Below are 21,677 nucleotides of genomic sequence, written 5' to 3'. Positions count from 1 at the left end.
AAAATGTTTCTGTGTACATGCGAAAGTATTCTTAAAAACCCAAATAAAAACAGAAATATCAAGATGGAGAAAGTTATGAGGATATAATACAACAGTGATCAAAAAATCTTTACAATAATTAAATCTAAACTGATATGATAAACACTTTGTGAGAGTTCTACATACATGCTGAATAAGGGACCATTAAATAGAAGGAATTTCCTATAAGTAAAATGCTAGTAATAGACCAGAACAAACTTTAAAAAATGATTATCAGCAAAACCTAAGAATCGGTTGGGAAAAGGTAAAGGAAAAGCATTTTAGAAATTCAACACATGGGAGAATAGAGAAGAAAAAATATTCTGAAAGCCTAATTTTATTGGAGTAAGTGGGAAACTGACTGTATTGAAGAGGGAAAGAATTAGTACCTTATTTTCAAATAATTCTAGGAAAGCATATCTGATATTTAGAGCAGAAAAAAGAAAAGTAATCATGCATGAAATGGAGAAGTATCACAAAGTCTCAAATTTCAAAAGGCAAAAATGAAATGAGTAGGAATATCATGAGACCAACAAAATTGAAGAAAATGAAAATAAGGAGACAAAGTTATAAGTAAATATAAACATAAAATAAGATGCAATTGGTTAAAATCAAGCTTGATTTTCATTACCCTAGATGTATTTGTCCATTAAAATGTAAACCACCAGATTGTAGGGGTTTTTCAATAATTCCAGATTAAAAAATAATTCATTATAGGCTATTTAATACAGACATATTTTTAAATGGTCATTTAGAAAAGTTAAAAATAACAGGCGAGACACCAAAAACATGATTCATTAAAGGAAAAACTGATACGTTGACTTCACCAAAATTAAAAACTTAAGCTCTGCAAAAATCTGAAGAGAATCAAAGACAGACTACAAACTGGGAGCAAATATTTTTTAATAAAAAATCTACAAAGACCTTGTATTGATAATATATAGGACCCTCAAAATTCAACAATATCAGAACCAAACAATCCAGTTACAAAATAAGCAAAAGACATGAACAGACATTTTACCAAAAAGGATGTGTGGATGCCAAATAAACACATAAAAATATGTTCGACATCAGTAGCAATGAGGGAAATGCAAATTAAAACCACAATGAAGTACCACTACACACCTATCAGAATAGATAACATTTCCTAAAAAATAGTGATTGCACCAAATCCTGGTGAAGATGCAAAGAAAATTTCTCTCTGGTACATTTTTAAATAGAATGTAAAATGGTACAACCACTCTGGAAAATAATACGACGGTTTGTTATAAAATGAAATGTGTGTTTACCACATGACCCAGCAATTGCACTCTTGGACATTCGTCCTAGAGAAAAGGAAACTTATGTCCACAAAAAAATCTGTACACTAATGATCAAAAAAGCCTTATTTGTAAGAGCTAAAAGCTGCAAATGACCCAAATGTCTTTCAGCGGATGAATTATTAATCAAACTCTGGTAAATCCATACCATGGAAAACTACTCAGCAATAAAAAGAAATAAGCTACTGATACACAGAATAACTTGTATGGATTTCCAGGGAATTATGCTGAATGGAAAAAGACCATCCCAAGCTTGCATACTGTATGATCCGTGCATCTAACAGTCCTGAAATGACAAAATGATAGAGATGGAGAGGAGATTAGTAGTTGCTAGTGGGAGAGGGAGGGAGATGGCCATGGCCATGAATGGATACCAAGACGGATCCTTGGGATGGTACTATCTTTATCTTGCCTTTGATTATGGTCACATGGTCTATATGTGATAAAATTGCAAAGAACTAAACACATGCAACACATACATGCACACACATACACAAATAAGCACCTGTAAACCTGGTGAAATCTGAATAAGATCAATGGATGTTACCAACGCCAGTGACCCGATTGTGATATCATGCTACAGATGTACAAGGCGCTACCCCTGGGGAAAACTGGGTGAAATCGATGCCAAATCTCCTCCTTATCATTTCTTATAACTGCATGTGAATCTACAATGAACTCAAATACAAAGTTTTTAAAAAGAAAATGAAGGGGTGGGCCTGGAGATAGCATGCAAAGAAATGAATAAAATACAGTGTATCAGAATTGTGGACTACTATAATTTAAAGAATAAATTTTAGCTTATCATTCACTTGGTAGAATTTCCATCAGGCTTTGCTGAAAAAGTAAAGTTCAGAAAAGTGAGTGTGATATGATGTATGAAAAACTGTCCAAAGTAACCCCCGCATATACATATCATATACATATGCATATATACTTGTACATATCTGTGTGTCAGTGGGTGAGTGTGCATGAAAGATACACACTAGTTTGTAACCATGAATTATCTTAAGGAGAAGATGGATGATACAGAGTATGGAGGGACAGGGGGAAGACCAAACAAAAGATGGAAGAAGAACAAAAACTAGAGAGCACTAAGAATAGCAGTATATATAAATCAATAACAATGTACACATATCCAGTTGTGTGTATTTTGTTCTTATAAATTTAAAGAAAATTAAGAATTTTTTTCATTTTTATTTCATTAGTCAAGAATTATAAATTGATTGAGTTATAATTTATATATCATTCAATTCACCCATTTAAAGTGTACAATTCAATGGCTTTTAGTATATTCACAGAGCTGTGGAACTATCACCGCAGTCCATTTTAAACCACTTTTATCACCTTAAAAAGAAACCCATATCTATTAACAGTCCCTGACTTTTAATCCCCAAGACTCTCTCCCTACTGCTAGGCAGCCACTAATGTACATTCTGTTCCTATAGATTTGCCTTTTCTGGACATTTCATTTAGATGGAATCATACCAAATGTACAGTATTTTGCAAATGGCTTCTTTCGCTTACAATGTTTCCAAAGTTCATCCGTGTTGTAGCATCTACGGGTAACTCATTTCTTTTTATTGCCACACAGTATCCCATTTTATGGATCTGTCACATGGTATTCATTCACTCAAGGACACAGCCTTGTCCGTGGGCACAGCCATCCTGGGACGACAGTGGTCACAGCAGAGGTCTCTTTCTCTCTTTCCCTAACCTTTCTTTTCAGCTGTATGCCTCATGTGGTATCACACCCAGACACTAGGCTCCACTAGCATCCAGCTGATTCCTCTATTGTTTTTGACAGTTCCCTGAGATATGCATTGTTCCAGAGTCTCGGCCAATTAAATTGGAACAGTCGTTCAGGCCAGCCCTGGAAGTTTGTTAGGACCCCAAGATGGCACGTCTTCACTGTCTCTTTTTCTGATTCCCTAAAACTAGCTGGTCGACCACTAAGCTAGTTGACCTAAGGGAGATGCTAGTCAGTCTCCTTTTAATTGCTTATCATAAAAATCTTTATTGTTTTCAATAACCCACTCAGGCTTGAACATCCTCATACTCCATTTTTTAAAAAAAGTCAATTGGGGTAGAGCTTTACAGCACTCTCTACTTAGGGACGGACTCTCCCCTTTGGCAAGAGCTTTGAACCCCTCTTCTGGGCTCTAGGCAGGGATAGTAGCCTCATCTCCACAGCTTGACTTTCTGGGCCTGGGACCTCAGCCTGCAATCAAGCTGGACGAGGGCACTGAGGGCCTCACTGCTCCCAGCCTGCTGCAGTGGGTAGAGCCTCCACTTCATGAATGGGGGCCAGGTGGGCAAAGGGAACCCACGGGATCACAGCCACACGCGCACAGAAAGTTAGCGTCTGCAGCGTTGAGTTAAGGGAGTCAGAAACGTTACTGGCCCGCCCCTTTTGATGAGATACCGTGTGTCTCGGGTGGGAGCTGAGGAGAGACAGGGCCCCGTCCTCTTGGGCCCGGCCACGCAGAGTGGGGTTTCTTTCCAGCTGAGCTGGGAGGGCGGGACAGGTGGGAACCAGTCACGGCTTCAGCACCGTAGATTCTCTCTGTTCTTAACAAAATTTTAGTAGATATTCTTGAATAAATATGTCTTCATCCTCTGCATGTTTTTGAAACAATTTCCAGAGACTGTAAATGGCAGTTTTATTTTCCTGTACGATTATGCTTGCTTGGGATAGGCCCCGTGGAGTTCTTTCCATTGCCATTCTGGAAGTGGACGCCTCAGGGTCATGTTTTTAAAGACTGTGTCAAAGAAAATTCCTGGTTTCATCACACACTCTGAGCTTCAATTCCCTTATCTATAAATGGGGGTAATAATCCACGCCACACTGCTTTGGACATAGTAGCCCAGAATAACTTTAAGTTTCGTCCTTCCCTCCTCTTATCTCACTTTTGGGACTTAGAGAAGTTCTAGTTGAATAAAGGTGGCCGCCCACTGATGCATTGTTATGCTTTAAGAATTTTAAGACTCCAAGAAAGTGTTTCAAGGAAACGTGTACTTAAACACTATTAAAAATGACCTTCAGACCTGGACCAGGTTTCTTTTAGAGGTTTGGCTCATGAGAAAATACTTTAACTAAGTAACTTTAACAACATGACTCGAGGTCCTTTCTTCCTCCTCTCTCTGCCTCACCAACCACCTCTCTCTGCCTAATTGTCTCCTAGCTCACTTCACTCTGGCATTGTAACTTTTCACCAAAACACGAGAACTTCTGAGTATAAATTGAATGATTGAACAGTTAAAAGAATAAAATTCAATCAGTCCATAAAATAATTTGTCAAGTGACTAGTACCCAGTATTCTCTCCGAGCTATTTTTTGTATAGCACCCTAGACCTTGAAGCCCCCTGAAAGACAGATGATAGAGATCTCTCTCTCTCTCTCTCTCTTTCTATGAAGAAATGAAAATCCTATGAAAGTCATTTCCATTGCCATTCATTTATTTAATGAAGATAATTTAATTCCTTAGATGTATGTGGCACTCTTCCCTGTACTTCAGCCCTGTTATGCATCTCAAGAGAGGAGATGGGATTTGAGGAGCTGGTCAATCGGCATATGTCTTACCAAGTCAAAACGTTATTGCCATGTTTGCTCACTCTTTGCGTAGCTGAATCACCTACTCACAGCTTATAATGATCGAGGGGAGCAATGTGGATGTGACCCTAGGAGAGGCTATAACTAATTAATACTTCATTCCACCTCATTCCAAGGACAAATTGTGTTCTGTTCTTAACTTCTCATACAAGTAGTATTGTGAACCAGAATGTCTTAAAATGGATTTCTAGATGACTACAAACTTTCTGACCTTCCTAAAAGACCTGGAACCAATCAAGGACAAATTGTAGTCAAGTAAAAGAGAAGATGAGGATTATAAACAAAAATTCACCTGAACGTTCTATGTGGAAACCCAACTATCTTGTTTTGCAAAGACCTCACATACTTGGGGAAGATTTAAAAACAAAAATAAAATTTTAAATCAACACTAGGAGGATTTTCTGTAGTTTGGATTATGAAAATAAAGTTTCCATGATTTGGGTTAGCAGAGTCATACTGATTCCTTACTGTGTGCAATAGGAGGCAGCCATTCCTACATTCAAGAATAAGTCTTATGCAGCAATAACTTTAATGTTAGACAGAAAATACATGTTATAATAGACAGTGTAAAAATGCCACTTAAGATAGAAAAGGAAGAGATTTATTCTCATTGGGGGGGATTAGAGGAGGTTTCATAAAGAAGGTGTCACCTGATTCTAAGCCAATGACGGGGCAGAAATGTGGGGAGGTAATAAAGCCAACCAACATGCGTTACAGGCTGCCTTCAGAGACCGGCCAGGCATCCCAACTAATGGCAACACTGGGGAGAGGGAAATAAAAGTCGATCATAAAGTGGCCCCAAAATGTCATCAAAGAAGTTGAGAGTTTATTTTGAAACCAACTGAAAACCATGAAGGAGTGTTGGAAAAGGGAGTAATAATCAAAACAGTACTTTAGAAAACTGATTCTGACACCTACATGTAAAACAGATTTTTGAAATATCAGGGGTGGGAAGACCCATGTCATAGGCACTGCTGCCTTGGGCCAGGGGGCCTGAATGGGGAGAGCAGGATTGAAGGCAGTCAAAGTTCCATAAACAAGAAACAGGAAGTAGAATTAAGGGACTAAAAGCCAGAGCCTCTACAGCGAGGGATGACAAGAACTTGGGAACTGATGTCAGCAGTGAGGGAGAGAGTGTGCATGACATTTCGAGTTTAATGTCTGTGTTCTGGGAGGTTGACAATGTTTTTAAAAAGAGAAAGAAAACAGGGAAAGATAAGATTCGGGGAAAGAAGAAAAATGATGTTTCATTTATTCAATAAATACTTAGTGAGCATTTACTATGCACCAGGCCCTGTTCTGGAGGTTGGCAGTGGCGGGGAGAGTTGATGTGAGCTATTTTTAACTTTTAAAACTCCTGTGTGAAAAAGGCACTGTTCCCACTCTGGGACTCCAAAGGCAGAGCTGGAGCCAGTGAGTAGAGTCAGGTAGGAAGTAAAATATCTTTCTAATAAATGTAGTCTTCTTGATAAGTAGTAAGAGCTCTGTTACAGGCAGCATTCAAGCATGAATTAGATGATATTCTTCCCGGAGCACTGTGACAAGGGGTTCCTGTGGTCAGGAGGGGTGGGGGCAGAGCTGAGGGGGAGGTTAGACTAACCTTTCTTCAAGTTCTTTCCCAGTCTGAAATAAGAGTCATTCTTTCTGATGATCTGGTCCTATGGGTTCTATTATTACTCTCTCCTTTCTCTTAATTATTAAATTAATTACTCAATCAGGCTGCCATTCAGTAAAACTCACACATTTACATCTGTTATTCTTGAATTATTTTTGGTTAGGGCTGCTCTTCTTTATTAAAAAATTCTACCCAGTAATGTTACCTTTATAGCTAATTTAGAATGGTAACCCTGGTAGACATGGGTTATAAATATCAGAGGGGAAAAGGATTTCTTGTGCCTGGTAATACTTTTGTTTGAAAGAAGCCATGCAAACAAGAAATGAATTATCTTGACTACAACATCGTGATGCAGTTTCTGTATTTTGCAGTAATTCAAAAATGAAAAAAAAAAAAAGAATCTCAGAGAAGTTCCTTTTGATGCCGTGTGGTAAAGAAAGAGAATCATTATTCTCCAAACACTGTAAAGCTTTAGATCAGAAACGTTTATCTGTGCTGCATTTTAGAAAGAAGAAGAAAGGGAAGGGAAGAAAGGGCAAAAGGGAACCTGTAGGGAGCTCTGCTATAAGCTATAGTTAAAGCTTTGCATTTCCTGGTGTCTTTTGAAACGTAAAATTCCACAACAAATAGCTCTGTAACGCATAACCGGTATGAAGATGCAATTCAGATTTAAGCACTTTGGTTTGCTTTTGAATCTTGCTATTTTCTGCATTTGTTTTGACTGCTCTCATCATTCAAGATTGACGCTTGGATGGGTGTGTAGGAGGAAGCAGCTTACAGCTTGCAGACAAAAAAAAATATCTGCCTTATCTGATGGCTATTATTGAAAATGCGAGGTGTAGCCTGGGCTGGGTAATGAAGGGGAGCGAGCGAGGGGGAGCAGGGAGCCTGGAGCTGCATACTGATGAGTGTAGGAGTACTTGATAAAAAGAATTCTGGCTGCTGGCCGTGCATTGCTCATTGTGGAGTACTCCGACAATCACACAGGGCGCAGACCAGCCTAAGCCGACAGCTTGATGTGCCTTCTTCTGCTGCCCGGTTTTGGGGGCTGTGTGACGTACTGGTCGGTAGTAAAGATTAATATGTAAGAAATGTGGAGCTAGGATCAAGTCATACTCCGCAGCCTGCCTGGCAAACTATGTTTTACTTCTGACTTTGCTCTCTCGCTGAGAACATTAATCTGTCAAGCTGGCGGGCTCCTTTGATAGCAACTTTCCCAGGAGCATGATGTGGCAATGCCACCTCTCAGCCCAGGACTACCGCTATTACCCCGTGGACGGCTACTCCCTGCTTAAACGCTTCCCTCTTCATCCTCTTTCAGGACCCAGATGCCCTGTCCAAACAGTGGGACAATGGTTGGAAAGCATTGGGCTACCTCAGTACGAGAACCACCTGATGGCTAATGGATTTGACAATGTGCAGTTTATGGTAAGACGCTCTCTGTGTCCACGGAGCTGCCTTTTGTCTGTCTTTGCTTCTTATGTGTCTTACAGGGCGCACAGGCAGCCTGGTGTGCACCAAAACCGGTCAGCTGTATATATGTAACTGCATCAGAAAATCGGATGCCCTTAGGACTGAACTTGCTGTGTACATATAGACACTTGCTGAGAAATGATGTCTCGAGGCATCCATATACATATGAATTATATGAATGAACCGGTGAGAGTACTATTTATAGGCAGTGAGAGAAGATTAACATTTATATTCTCCCTGTCATTCTTCCTGTGATTTTTATAAATTTGTTATCTCAGAATATTCAGTTCGATTATAGCACTCTTCAGTTGATTCTAGATTCCTAAAAACATATATTTCATTTGAGCATCAGCATTTAGTGATTAATTAGACAATTTGTTCTGCTTATGGTGTGAAGCTCATTTTTTTCCTGATAATTGTTTGATAAGCAGCTTAAATCTGGTGGACAACCTTCAGTTAGTTAGCAAACTGCTTCCGATGGACAGTTACAGAGAGCATTCTCTTACTTACATAGACGGATTGCGGAGCATTGAAGTATTGTATATTTAGGTAGAAAATAAACACTCCCATCAATTAGCTGTCGATATTGAGAACGAGAGTCTAATGAACAAAGTACATTCGTGTACTTCTGAACAGTGGTGGGCATGCGATCTAGACCTGCTGTGTGCAAACTTCTCACAATGGGGACTACAGATGAGGCAGGAGGACGGGGAGCTGTGCAGACCCGTCATACAGCTTTCTAATCATTTAGATACCTCCCCTAGTGCTCATCAGTTTCCCTTGTTAAGTTACGTCACTGTCCTTATTACCTTTCCTGGCTGTTAAGGTCCCATCACACATACTGCCTATCCCTAAATTTAGAGAGAGCTTCATAACACAGGCATGTAGCTCACAGATGGCTTGTAGAAATCATTAATAGCTATTTCTAAGCTGGGACTGATGCCTGGAGCTTATTAATACCAGAACTGATAACCAAATACTGAGAGGTAGTCATGTCTTTTCATCTCCATTGGAGGTTATTTTTCTCCAAGCCTGATTTGACTATTGTAGATTTGAAAATTACTCAAATTGTTAAACTTCTGCTTTTTCCCCCGAAAATATGTATACCCCATGAGCTTTTTTTAAAAAGCTACATAAATGTATCAAAACATATGAGCTCTAAATAATTGTATACATAGAAGTCTTTATGAACCTATTTTTTTACAGTGAAATACACAGCCACTGTTATTTTTCTTGTGCTTAAGAATACCATCACTGATCAGACAGGCAAGATATTGTGGGTATTGAAACAGGAAAAAAGTAAGAGTTTTTCAATTGCTCTCAGAGTCTTAGGATGCTGAGCAGATTTAGCACAGACTTAGGACACTGAGCAGATGACATCAAGAATTAGAGGGACAGAATGAAAGTCTTTGCATCGTTGCTTCTGTTTACGGCACATTTTGATAAGTATCCTTCCTCGCTATCTCTACTTGAGATAAGACCTTTTCATTCCTACTCCTCCAGCCCTTGTCCATGTTTATTCTGCTCCCATGAGAAGTTAGGTAGGTTTTTGGATTCTCTGGAATACTTGGCTGCTTTGAAAACTTTTAATGAAGCATGATTTTCTTCTGCATTTTAAACACTTGCCAGCAAATATAATCCCTTTTTTTGAAAGCCTAGAATGGAAAGGTTAATCAAACAGGTTTCAAATAAGCATTTGGAGATCATAAGAAACGTTCATGAATGAAATATGTACAAGCATGCTAAGACGTGTCTGGGAGGCAGAAACCCTGTACATACACGGCAAAACCAAGGTCTGATCTGCTCTATCGATTATTGTCTTTAGTTTTCCGATCCCAAGTATGCCAAGTACTGGATATAATTTTCCAGAAATTAAGAAAACATGGTTAATTCAGATAAGTCAGTCAAACACTTTCTTCATGAGACAGAATGAATTTTTTAAAACTTTGAATTATCATTGAGAGGAATTCGTTATGATGAAATGAAGCAAATCATAGAACAGTGTTGTTGATTATTGCTTTCTGTGCTGCCACCCAGCAATTTATTTGCTACCACTGTCATAAAAGTCAATTTCTGCCTCTATAAAAATTATTTATTGATCTCCATAATCTAATTTATTTCATTATGAACTTAGTTAAAGTACACTAATATGATCAGCCCACGTTAGGAAACAGATTTCATGAACATGAGGAAAAATCTGTGAGAGCTGCTCAGTCTCCACTCAGTATCATATTCTAGCTTTTGTTTTCCTTGAAGCGCATTCTGACCTGCATTTATTCATCCTGTTGCCTAAGTAACAAGCATCACACTCCTGTTAACTATGATGTAGTGCAGGTCTTATCAGCTTTTTAGAGCAAGTCAGTGGAGACATCAAAAGGATATAATTAACGTTAGTTAATATATCATGGTACATCCAGGCATAGATATACTTTATTGAGGAAATAAATATTCTCAGGAGTTAACTTTTCACTTAATCAGTATTCCATTAATGAATGGGAGTTTTAAAGGATCCACATAAGTAAATTTCAAAGTATTTACTGAAATCGTAAACAAAATTTTTCACTCATTCTGTTCTACATACTTTCACACATAAACATAATATTTGGATAGTTTGTCTACATTGCTATGATTAACTTTAATAAAGATTTCTTACATCAATTTCTATACCTGGTTAGAAAAGAAGGACTGACCCCATTTTATTTTTAAATATCTGTCAGTTATTGCTTCTCCTTTGGATCTCTTGTACTTACCCCTGATTTTATTGATGTGTGAATCTGAAAGTCAAAATTTCAAACTTTTTCTTTATGTATCTAGTTCTGGGTTGCAGAATAGTTGTGCACACAGTTTTGACCCTTCTGAATCCTTAAATATATAAAATAAATGGAAATTGATACAATCGGTGAATAGCTACAAAAGCACATCAGGTCACATAAGACTTTGGGAAAGTCAGATCTGTGCTGTAATCACAAGCTCCTCCAACACAGAATGCAGGCCCCACCCTACCTGTTCATGCCCCCAGAAACCACACATCAGCTCTCTCCTTTTTAGGCGCATCAGTGTGCTACTCACTAGCCTCTGGGCGTGCAGCCGTAGTCCTCTGGCATCCCACCTGTTTGCCCAAGTTTGCAACATATAGAATGTGTCTAAGTTTCAGAGTTACTTTTTTTTCCACCAAGGAGTTCAGGTATGAAATGATTACCATACAAAATGGACATACACTGTACTTATTTACTTCCTTACTGTATGTTTCTATCATCTCTTTTTTCAAAGTCTAATGACTGCTTCCTTAATTTTAAGTCTCAAACTATCTGTTCTTGTCTGGGTGGCTGCTCATTTGTAGTCTCCCCTCTCCCCTCTCCTGGACAGCTATTTCCTTTCCTTCCCCTCTGTCTTTTATCCTCCAAGGTCTAACTCAATTCCTGCCTTGTTTGTGTAGCTTTCCTTAATGACCTCAGTCCTCAGCAGCCTCTTTTTTCTCTGAACTCATGTAGTGGTTGTATTCGGTATGTAAAATTACCTTTGGCATGCCATTATTCACTCTCTAGAATGAGGAGTTAAGTTTTCACTTACATATATCTTGTCTCCTTAATTAGACTGGAAGCTTTTCAAGTCCAAGTTCTGTGTATTCAATTTTCTTGCTTGGTTTTTTTCTGAAAGATTTGTCAGTCTTATTTTCATTTATTTACTTTTTCCTTTGAATTTTATTTTGTATTGGTTTCAGGTGTATAGCTTAGTGGTTAGACAGTCATATACTTTACAAAGTGTTTCCCTCCATATTTCCAGTACCCCATACACAGTCATTGCAACATTACTGACTATAATTCCTATGCATCCCTGTGACTATTTGGTAACAACCAGTTTGTGTTTCTCAGTCCCTTCACCTCTTTCACCCAGTCCCCAACCCCCTTCCCTGCATTCACTTTCCTTGCCTCTCTCGCAACCCCTAGCACAATGCTGTGCACACAGAAATCACCCATAAATACTGGATGCACAGTGGATTGTTGTAGATGTGCCTGCAGCCTCACTTTGAACCCAGAAGCCTTATGTTGCCAGTGGAAACATGGAACACCAGTACCCTTCATGAATTCATGCAACACTTTCTATGTTCCAGAAACAGTGTTAATTGCTAGGGATACAACAATGAACAATACATGATCCTTGACTTCAAGCACGTTACAGGATTGCCCTCAGACCTATCATGTTATTTGCGTGAACATTGCACTCATATTCCTTCATGTGCTCACACATGTGTGCACACACAGTATATCACGGGGATCTCGCCCCTCATCCTTCCATATAATCACCAGCCTTCAGCATATTACTCACTCGCAATTTTTTTCCCAGCAACAAATTACAGTAGGCAATGGAAGACATAAAATCTATGGGAGTGTGGAGCAAAGGAAGATAAAGATACCGATTACATCAAAACCCTGGCAGTGTTACGGTGCATTTATAGGCCAGAGATAGAATTGAGAAGTTTATGTTATACTTGGAGGAGGGCTGACTCATGGCCTCCCCAGGGTAACTAGCTGACAGTTATATTTGTAAACTCTAATCAGAAGGGGGGGAAGTGAAATTATACCAGATTACCTTTTTTTTTTTTTCAGCAGCTACTGTGTGTCTAGCAATTGCCATCTATGTCGACTAGGAAGGTTTTGACCATTGTGAAAATGCTCAAAATGCAGCCTTTACAGAGTGCAAAATAGAAACAGCACCAGGAGCCTTATGTGAGTTGGCGTTCTTGTGCGCTTGCTCAAGGTCAAGGGAGCAGTGCCTGTCGGACTCGAAGCGGAACTGCAGGCCTCTTGGAAGTCATTCGTCTGAACAAAAGATTTGAGCCAGATTCGTGTTACAAGTATTTAGCTTGAAATCTTCCCCATTTTTCTGGTGCATTTTACATGCTAATGGACTGACTTCTCTCTTCATCTTTTACATAACTTTTCCGTAATAACAGCACCATTTGTGGTTGACCTGATACAATGACCTTTTAACTATCTTAGCATCGAATCATGAGCCAAGTAAGAAGTGAAACTTGTGAAGCAGAAAAATAAATTGTCCCTACAGGCTAGGACTAATAATCCCCATAATGATATCTTGTTTCAAATGTGGCTTAAGAAGATTTTATAAAGTTACGGAGACTTAAAGGTACAAGAGAAAAAACACCTTCCACATTCTCTACACCTGTCTGTCTGTCTCCACAACAGGCTAGACTCTGAGTTGAGCGGTTTGCTTTATATTGAAAGTGCAGCTATAATTTTTCAAACTCATTTAGACCGGTAGCTGCACACCCACTTTTCAAAAAGAAAAGAAAAAAAAAGACTGTGTTTTTCAACTACAGGCGTTTAAATCTACTGGTATCCCAAAGGGGGGATAAATGGCGATGGAAGGAGACTTGACTTTGGGTGGTGAACACACAATAAAATGATGTATAACAGAATTGTATGCCAGAAACCTATATAATTTTCTAAACCAATGTCACCCCAATAAATGCCATAAAAATTTTTTAAAAAGAAAAAATCTGTTGGTCTCCAAGAGTCAAAGCCAGGAGGGCGTTATTCTTTTTCTTGACAACAGCTTCATTACAAACCTGATAGGCAACAGCCTCACTGTGGTGTCAGAGAGAAATAAAGTAAGACTTCTCATTTCTACTGGCTTGCTTTTCTATGATTCAGTTTACTCATCTGTAAAATCAGTCTAATGAGGATCTGGGAGAAATGTTCTTTGGGCTTGTTATTTAATATTTGCAGCTCTTTAAAGATGCAGAGTACAATACTGGCGCTGGCAGAGCTATTAATTCTTCGTGTAGGTCTCATTAGCCTTGGAAGGACACTGATTGCTTGTGCAGGAGGGAGTCAGACAGGAGGGCGTGTTCAGGGATGACCATCTCCGAAGAACGGCTTCAGAAATGACATTTGCCACGATGCTAATCTGGTGATACTAAGGAGAGCCTTTTCTTCCACCTGGAAGTTATCCCGATTGCATTGTTAAGCATGAAAATGTGCTGCCCCATTTTCTGAGAATGCAATACTACAACTCCCATGACTAATGATGCTCACATGCATTGTCCTCTGATTTAGTCTTGTGGCATATTTGCTTAATGCGGTCTTCACTGTTGCTTCCAATGAGCAGTTATTTGGGATGAGGAATTTACTTCATGGATCAGAAACTGTATTAAAACTGCTGAATTACAGACTCATTTTTAAGAAATCCAGCCACCATCCTATTTCTTTACTTCTTTATAATGAGTTTCTCAAACAAGTGTTCAGTGACAATGACCTTCATTTTCTCACTTCTAGTCACCTCCGTAACCTCTATAATCCTGTCTGCTTCCCAACTCTTCTGCTGAAATTGTTCTAAGTCAGCTGTGACCTGCTTCTTGCCAAACCTCAACCCCCCTTTTCTTCCTCACTTCATCTCTCTCTGCCCTCTTCACAATGTCTGGCTTTTACTCTCCACTCATTAATACGTACTCCCTTGTTGATATTTACTGGGTTCAGCGACATTATACTGCCCTTTCCAATCACTTCTCTTCTCTTCATTCTCCTCCTGCCTCTACGTGTGGGCGGTGCTCTGCCTGTCCATCATTAGGGAAATCATTGGTCATCATAGATCCATAACTGTCCCCACTCTTCACCTCTCTCTACCTGGCCCCCAGTGCTGCCCAGCTACTTAACAAGTATTTCCATATGCCTGTATGCATGCAAAGTATTTAGCACAGAGCTGTCATAGAATAAATGCCCCAACAAATGTTAAATATTACCGTAGCCAGCATGATCTTTCTAAAGCACACATTTGCTTTAGCACCACCCTGCATAAAATCCTTCAATGATTCGCAGTTACCTACGGGAGATTGTATTTCCAAAATCCTTAATATGATTTTCACATTCAGGAGAGATTATGACCTGCCTGAGCCCAACGTAGTTTGCAGTCTCATCCATTACCATTTCCTCTCTGAACAGTTCTACAGACTGTTTGTTTTTCGTTCCTTGTCAGGCCTTTGCATGTGCTGCTTTTTCTGCCAGGAATGACCTTCCTTCCCCCTCTTAACTCCTTTTTGTTCTTTAGTTCTTAATCTAGTTGTCCCTTCTTTTAGCTGTCACTTCCTCCCTGAACCTCCAAGTATGGGTTATGGACCCTTCTGTAGTTTCCTGTCTGACCACTTATCTTAGCATGTTCACCTACCCCCACCGCCTCCACCACACGAATACTGGTACAGGGGTTGGCAGACTTGTTCTGTAAAGGGCCAGGTAATAAATACTTAGGCTTTGGAAGCTCCGTGGTCTCTGTTGCCACTGTCCAATTCTGCTGCCGTAGCCTGAAAGCTGCCCTAGAAAATAAATACTTAAATGATGGGCATGGCTGTGTTCCAATACGACTTTATTTACAAAAACTGGCAGATTTGGTCAATGGGTCATAGTCTGCTGCCTCCACACAGATTTTTAACTCCTGGAGTATTAGAAATATGCTTTGATCCTCTCTATCTTCAGGTACAACCCGTGGCTTACAGGTGTAGACATGGTAAACGTTTGATGAGAGGAGAAAGGAAGAAAGCAAATAAGGATGAGGGGAAGGAAGGAAAGAAAGAGGGAAGGAAAAAGGAACTGAAGGAAGCTGGCAGGTGGCCACAGCAAGGTGCCTGAAGGCCCCTTAGCTAAGAAAACCCAGACAACAGCTGAGGATATTCAGATTTCAAGATCCAGCCTTCAGGAGTATGACAAGAGCCAGAGAGGGTGTTTTTGCTCTAACCAATCAGACTGGAGTATATTTTCAGCAAGGGAACTGCACAGGCACAGGAACTAGGAAAACACAGCTGCAGAGGAAGCCCGTTGTCCCCTCTGTTTGGAATTCCTTTTGCTTCCTCCTCACCTAATTGTGCAGCATTGTTCATGATTCAGCTTAAGCATCACTTCCTCCAGGAAGTATTCCCTTATACCAGGGGTCTTCAACCCCCGCCCCTCATCCCCCATCCATCCACAGCAGGCAAGCCATCGAAGCTCCCCTGAGCTCCTCTTCCCCTGCTTCCTGCCTTCCAGGAAACCGGTCCCTGGTGCCAGAAAGGTTGAGGACTGCTGTCTTATACCATCCTGTTATCTAGCTGGCATAACTGCTCCATTCCCGTGCACTCCCTGCCCTATGCTTGTCCTTACTATATTGCATTGCAATTATATTATCTGTTCAGATGTCTGCCTTCCAGTCTAGAAAGAAGGTTCCTTAGAAGCAGAGAGAGAGGTTTTGTTTGTCTTTGTATTCCTAAAGCCTAGCACAGTGTCTGGCATATAGGAGCATCTCAATAAAGATTGATTGGATGGAATTCTGAAGTTCTATTCAGTTTTATATAAATTGTCCCATGAAATTCTTACCATATCCCTGTCATTAAGTATTGCTATTCCCATATTTATAAATGAAGAGAATGAAACTCAAAAAGGTTAAAAACATGTTGCCCTGCACCACCTGGATTTTGAAAACAAACCAAATAGGGTCCTAAAAGTCTCTGCTCAATTCACTAAGACCACCTTATTTCCTCATTCCACCCTTCATTCATTCATTCATTCAGCAAGGGTTTATACAGCCCCTGCTAGATCACAGACACTGAGCAACACTGGTCCTCCCTCGAAGCACTCCCAGTTTGTCATACTTCTGGTCCTTGGAAGGACTTCTTTATCCTACTTCTCCTTGCCTTTCTGCTTCATCCCCGCTGCTTCTCCAGAGGTCCTCTGCTTTAACCAGAGCAGAACCCTCCCTGTCAAACAAACGTATGCCTGCACTTCTGTTCACGGCATCCCACCTGCCTAACATAGTCTATATCCTCCGAATGCCTATTCAAGAAAGGCCCATTCCTCAAGGCCTCAGGGAGCCTTCCTCTAGTGATCTGGACCCTGCCCACCTCTCCAGCTTCACCTCTTACCCTCTTAACCTCTGACCCTGTGAAGTGGCTCCCAGTCCTACAATTAGGCCACACTTGCTCACAAATCCGTGTCTTTGCACACATTGCATGGTATACACACTGTCCTCTGCCTAGAACAAGCACCCCCTTCCTGCACTCAGTCTGACCCAGGGTAACTCTTACCTTCAAAATCCCACTTCAAAGGTTCCTTCTGGGGAGGCTTTAACAAATTCTTTGGTATTGCTCAACTGTCCTTCACTGGCCTCCCATGGCACCCTGTACACACAGCCTACAGGAACAGGCTCATCATACGGGGCTGAGCTATGTGCTTCTGCACCTGACTCCCCCTGAGAGAAACTGCAGTGTCTTGTGTGTGTATTTTCCCAGTCATTGGCACATCATAGGTCTTTGAGTAGGCGCTAGGGCCACCATAACAAAGTGCCACAAACCAGGTGCTGTAAACAACAGAAATCTATTGTCTCACAGTTCTAAAGACTAGAAGTTCAAAATCAAGTCGTTGGCAAGGTTGGTCCATCTAAGGGATATGAGGGGGAGGTCTATTCTAGGTCTCTCTCCTTGGCTTGGAGATGGCTGTCTTCTCCTTGTGTTCTCACATCCACGTCTTACATCATCTTCTGTGTGTGTGTCCAAATCTCCTCTTCTTATAAGGGGCCAGTCATATTGGATCAGGGCCCATCCTAGTGACTTCATTTTTAATGTGTTTACCTCTGTAAAGACCTTATCTCCAAATAAGATCACATTCTGTGGTATGCGGGATTAGGACTTCAACCTGTAAATTTTGGGGGAACCCAGTTCAGCCATAACAGTACTCAACAAATTTGTGTGCATAGGGATCCTTTGTTCATTATCCCTCATGTTGCCAAGCACAGTCCCTAATGGCCATGCAATAAATACTCGATCTAATTAAGATTTACATGAAATTTAATATGTTTTAAAAATCTGATGTTACTCTTTCATTCATGATAAATGCAATCTTCCTGATAAATAATAGTTTCACACGTGGGAGTAGTCACATACAAGGTCACACTGCTGGTGAACAGGAGAACCAGCAAGGCCAGAACTAAGAACTTCCTACCTCTCTAGCCCAATGGCCTTTCTAATCTACTTTGCAGCTCTGCTGGTTTCCAAATAAATCACATTAACTAGATATATTACTTTGTTTTCCATCCTTATGGTTGATAACTATCTGATAGAAGAGTCCCAAGGGAATAGAGAATTAGATCAGTAGTGTTTTATAGAGAAGAAAAGAAATGTAACCAGCTTAATAAAATAACACTGTTTGTCAGAACTTGTTCCCTACTTTTTTACATACCTTGTATTAACTCTCCCATAAGTGTTATGAAGCATGTAGTGTTATTCTAGTTTTACAAATGACAAAACTTAGAAACTAAACACCTGGTCCAAAACACTCAAGTTTCAAACCCAGGCCAATCTGAGGCCAAGGGAAAAAAATATTCTATTGAATATGTTGCTGGGGCCAAATAACGTAGGTGAGCTGAGAAAAGTATGTGTTCTGGACAAACAAAAGCAGCGTCAGCATTTCTTTTTCCTGGAGGGGTGATGATTCAGAGGAGGACCAAGAGGAACAGTCAAAAGAGATGGAAAACCTTGCCTCCTGCAGAGAGTAGGCTGTCTGGACTCAGAAAACTCCCCTCTGTACACAGGGCTCCAAAAACACAGATGTCCCTCCAGGTCAGATCTGTCCTCTGATGTGCGACCTCTGAGGGGAAGTCATTCAGAGTACACGGGAGACACTGCATCAAAGGGGACCAGTGTTCATGGGAGACAGTATTCGCCCTTCTTCACTCTCATCCTTTCTGAGGCATGATGAATCGTCATCATAAGTTGCTACAGAATTTTATCCACAAGAAAATTCAAGCCGGAGAGACATAGAAACAATACTTTACAGGTCCTGGCACACCTGTCCCTGCCTCCACCCCAGACTTCCGGACCTGGTCTGTGTGTACCCCGCGCACCACAGACACTGAGAACTCCCCATCCATTCAAGAGCACATGATTTCAAAAATTATGGAGAAAGGAGAGCCCTTATGTCTGTACTTATAAATCATAGAGGCATATTTGGAGGAGAGAAAAATACAGTGAATAATTAATACAGGCCTTTTAATATCAGGTCGTGGATTCCTGCCCCTTGAGTCCACAAAATTAAATTTCACATTGCTAAACTTTTACCTTCTGTCAGACTGAGTAAAGATGATGAGGATTCATATCCAAAGCATTGTGCAATACCTTGGGTTTTATACACCAGTGTCTGTTTAGATGGCTGGCAAGAAGAATTAGGTTTGTCCTTCCAGAGTTTTGAAGGAGATCTTGGAATAAGAGGCCTAGAATCTAAAGTATCTCAAGTTTATTGGACAGGATTTATATGTTCTTTTATCAGAAAGGAATCATCCTGTAAAGAAGGAGCTGAGCAGTTAGTATTCATGAGGCCTATATAATGATATAGCCCATCTAATCTTCTGCCAGCTCAGAACAAGGGAACAGAAGCAGACAGGCTGGCCAAAAGCTACTCCAGAAATCCCTCACTCTTTCCAAAGGGAGCAAGCAAAACGTCGTTCATAGCAATTCGTTTACAAACTTCAGAATAAATATCAATGAGGTTCTTTGGGGGAAGATTTGAAGGAAAGCTGTATTATATAGTCAAGAAATAAAATCTTTCCGGGTAAGTAATTATTCTTAGTGTAAATAGGAATACCATATTAAATTCCTGTTGCACTTTATCGTCTTCAAATCTCTTACACTTGCGTATGTTATGTCAATTGATTCAGAGCACAAAATAAATAAGTCCTATTTTCAGTTCCAGCACAGGGGGTATAACATTAGGTAAGCCTTCTCTGCAATCTCTGAACAAGCCAGATATCACCTGATTTTTTTCAACTCCCTCCCTCAGTCCTGTATCTGCTCTGCATGCTACCTGCTCACCCTTCTTCCCTTCACAGCCAAGCTTCTCAAATGTCTACCCTAGCTGGCTTGCCCTACCATTCAGTACATTCAGGCCTGAATACAATTAGCTTCTGTCAGTATCCTGAAATTATTTATAAATGGCAGCTAATGAACTCCTAATTCCCAAATACAATACACTCTTTCCTGTACTTATAGACACCATCTTTCTGTGGTCTGGTTTCGATTGACCACTCCCTTCCTCCTTGGCTTCTCTGTCCTTGGCATCCCCTGACCCTGTAGCTGCCACTTCTGCAGCTCCTTCGTAGAGCCCCTGCCTCTGCCTGTCTCCCAGGACTCGGCCATTTCCATCTTCTCTTCTCACTCCACACGTTCACCTTAGGCGACCTCATTTCTACCCAACGACGGCAAAAGCTCTCACTTCCTCTGTTGTACTGACTGCTCCAATGTCACGTGTCTAAAGGTGGAAAGATCTTTCCCCCAAAACTTGTTTCATGAGGAAGCGATCAATAGGGCACAATGATGATGACAGATCAAGAGATGAGAACAGAGAGGTAGCCAACTGGATTCGGCCGCGCAGAGGCCACGGGAGAGCTTGACAGGAGCACGTTCAGTGAAGTGAGGTACAGAGGCCACGGTGCATGGGGTTGACGATGGAGTAGACAGCCCTGGAAAGAAGTTTGGCTGAGAATGGAAACAGAAATAATCAAGTAGTTAATGGGTGATTTGGAGGTCAAAGAGGAGGTCTTTGAAACAGGGGAGCTTGGAGTCATCTTTGACTATGAAAAGGAATAATCAGGTGGAATGGGAGACGTTGCTATTGGAAAAGAAAGAGGGACTGGCTGAATGAACAGCAGTGAGACCGTTTGGGATCCAGAGGCGAATAACAGGAGGGGAGGCAGAAGGAATGGGGACCATATGATTTGTTTATCGGGTGATGAGAATATGGAGGTGTGTTTCCTCCAGTGGATTCTGTTTTCTAGCAAATTCTGAGATAAGGGTGTGGAAGATTTAAAGATATAGAAGATATTAAAGAGACATTTCAGAAAGTGGGACACAGAATTTACTAGGAAAAGGGTGTGGGATTACAGGGCCGTATTGAGGGCTTACGTGAGGTTTGTAACCATTCTGCCCAACAGGAATTAGCAAGGTGACTGCCTTGTGAATCGCTCTCTTAGTCCGGCCCCTCCTACCTGGGCTGGTCACTTCACCTCCGCGAGCAGCAGTTCCCCAGGTACAAGCAGGAGAGAATGCCACCTGGTTCAGAGAGTCCGGGTGGGATTCAATGAAGGCTGGCTGTGTGCTTTCGGCAGGCAATGAATCATGACGGTGACATGATGCTCGTGCCGTTCAGCTGGTAAAGCCACTTTGCAATTACTGGCAGCACAATGATGCACAGAAATTGCTACGAGGCGTCCCTGCTGTGGCCCCCTTGCCGAGCTGCACACAAGGAAAATGCTTTTGCGATTTGTGCTGGGAACATTGAAATACCCCAGACCCTCCTGCCTCCGTGACCTTATATCAAATAACTCTAAAGGGTGCTGGAAATTTATGTCCCCTTAATTCACTCTTCTCACCATAGACCTTGATGAACCGACTGCGTGTACACTCACAGAACAGAGCCTTTCAGGGTAAGGGCCTGTGCAGGGGTGCGATGCTGTCGGCACAGCACTGTGGGACCCCAGAGGGACTAGGTTGCATGTAGTGCTTCCCTCAGAAACACCTAAGGACACCCACCTGCTCACAGAGATAAACAGCTCCATTAACTATGGTTAATAAAATTGTGGTAATGAATTTTTATAAGAATATTTTAAT

At 40.9% G+C, this 21,677-nt stretch overlaps 1 protein-coding gene across 7 annotated transcripts in view; it reads left to right on the top strand.

Annotated features, from left to right (window-relative positions):
* ANKS1B (ankyrin repeat and sterile alpha motif domain containing 1B) overlaps positions 1-21,677 on the top strand; it is an 805,832-nt gene that overhangs the window by 463,117 nt on the left and 321,038 nt on the right. For 5 of the 7 annotated variants that reach the window (XM_053921934.2, XM_024579129.4, XM_024579128.4 and 2 more), the window contains exon 15: positions 7,887-7,993. In XM_053921934.2, coding sequence (XP_053777909.1) covers positions 7,887-7,993 — 107 coding nt within the window. Of the gene's footprint in view, positions 1-7,789; positions 7,994-21,677 lie in introns of those variants that run through there. The other 2 variants (XM_053921940.2, XM_053921941.2) reach the window with 1 other exon arrangement.

This window comes from Desmodus rotundus, chromosome 3 (assembly GCF_022682495.2).
Source record: "Desmodus rotundus isolate HL8 chromosome 3, HLdesRot8A.1, whole genome shotgun sequence".
NCBI lineage: Eukaryota > Metazoa > Chordata > Mammalia > Chiroptera > Phyllostomidae > Desmodus > Desmodus rotundus.
The sequence above is the reverse complement of the archived record's forward strand: the minus strand, read 5'-3'. Positions and strand labels throughout refer to the sequence as shown.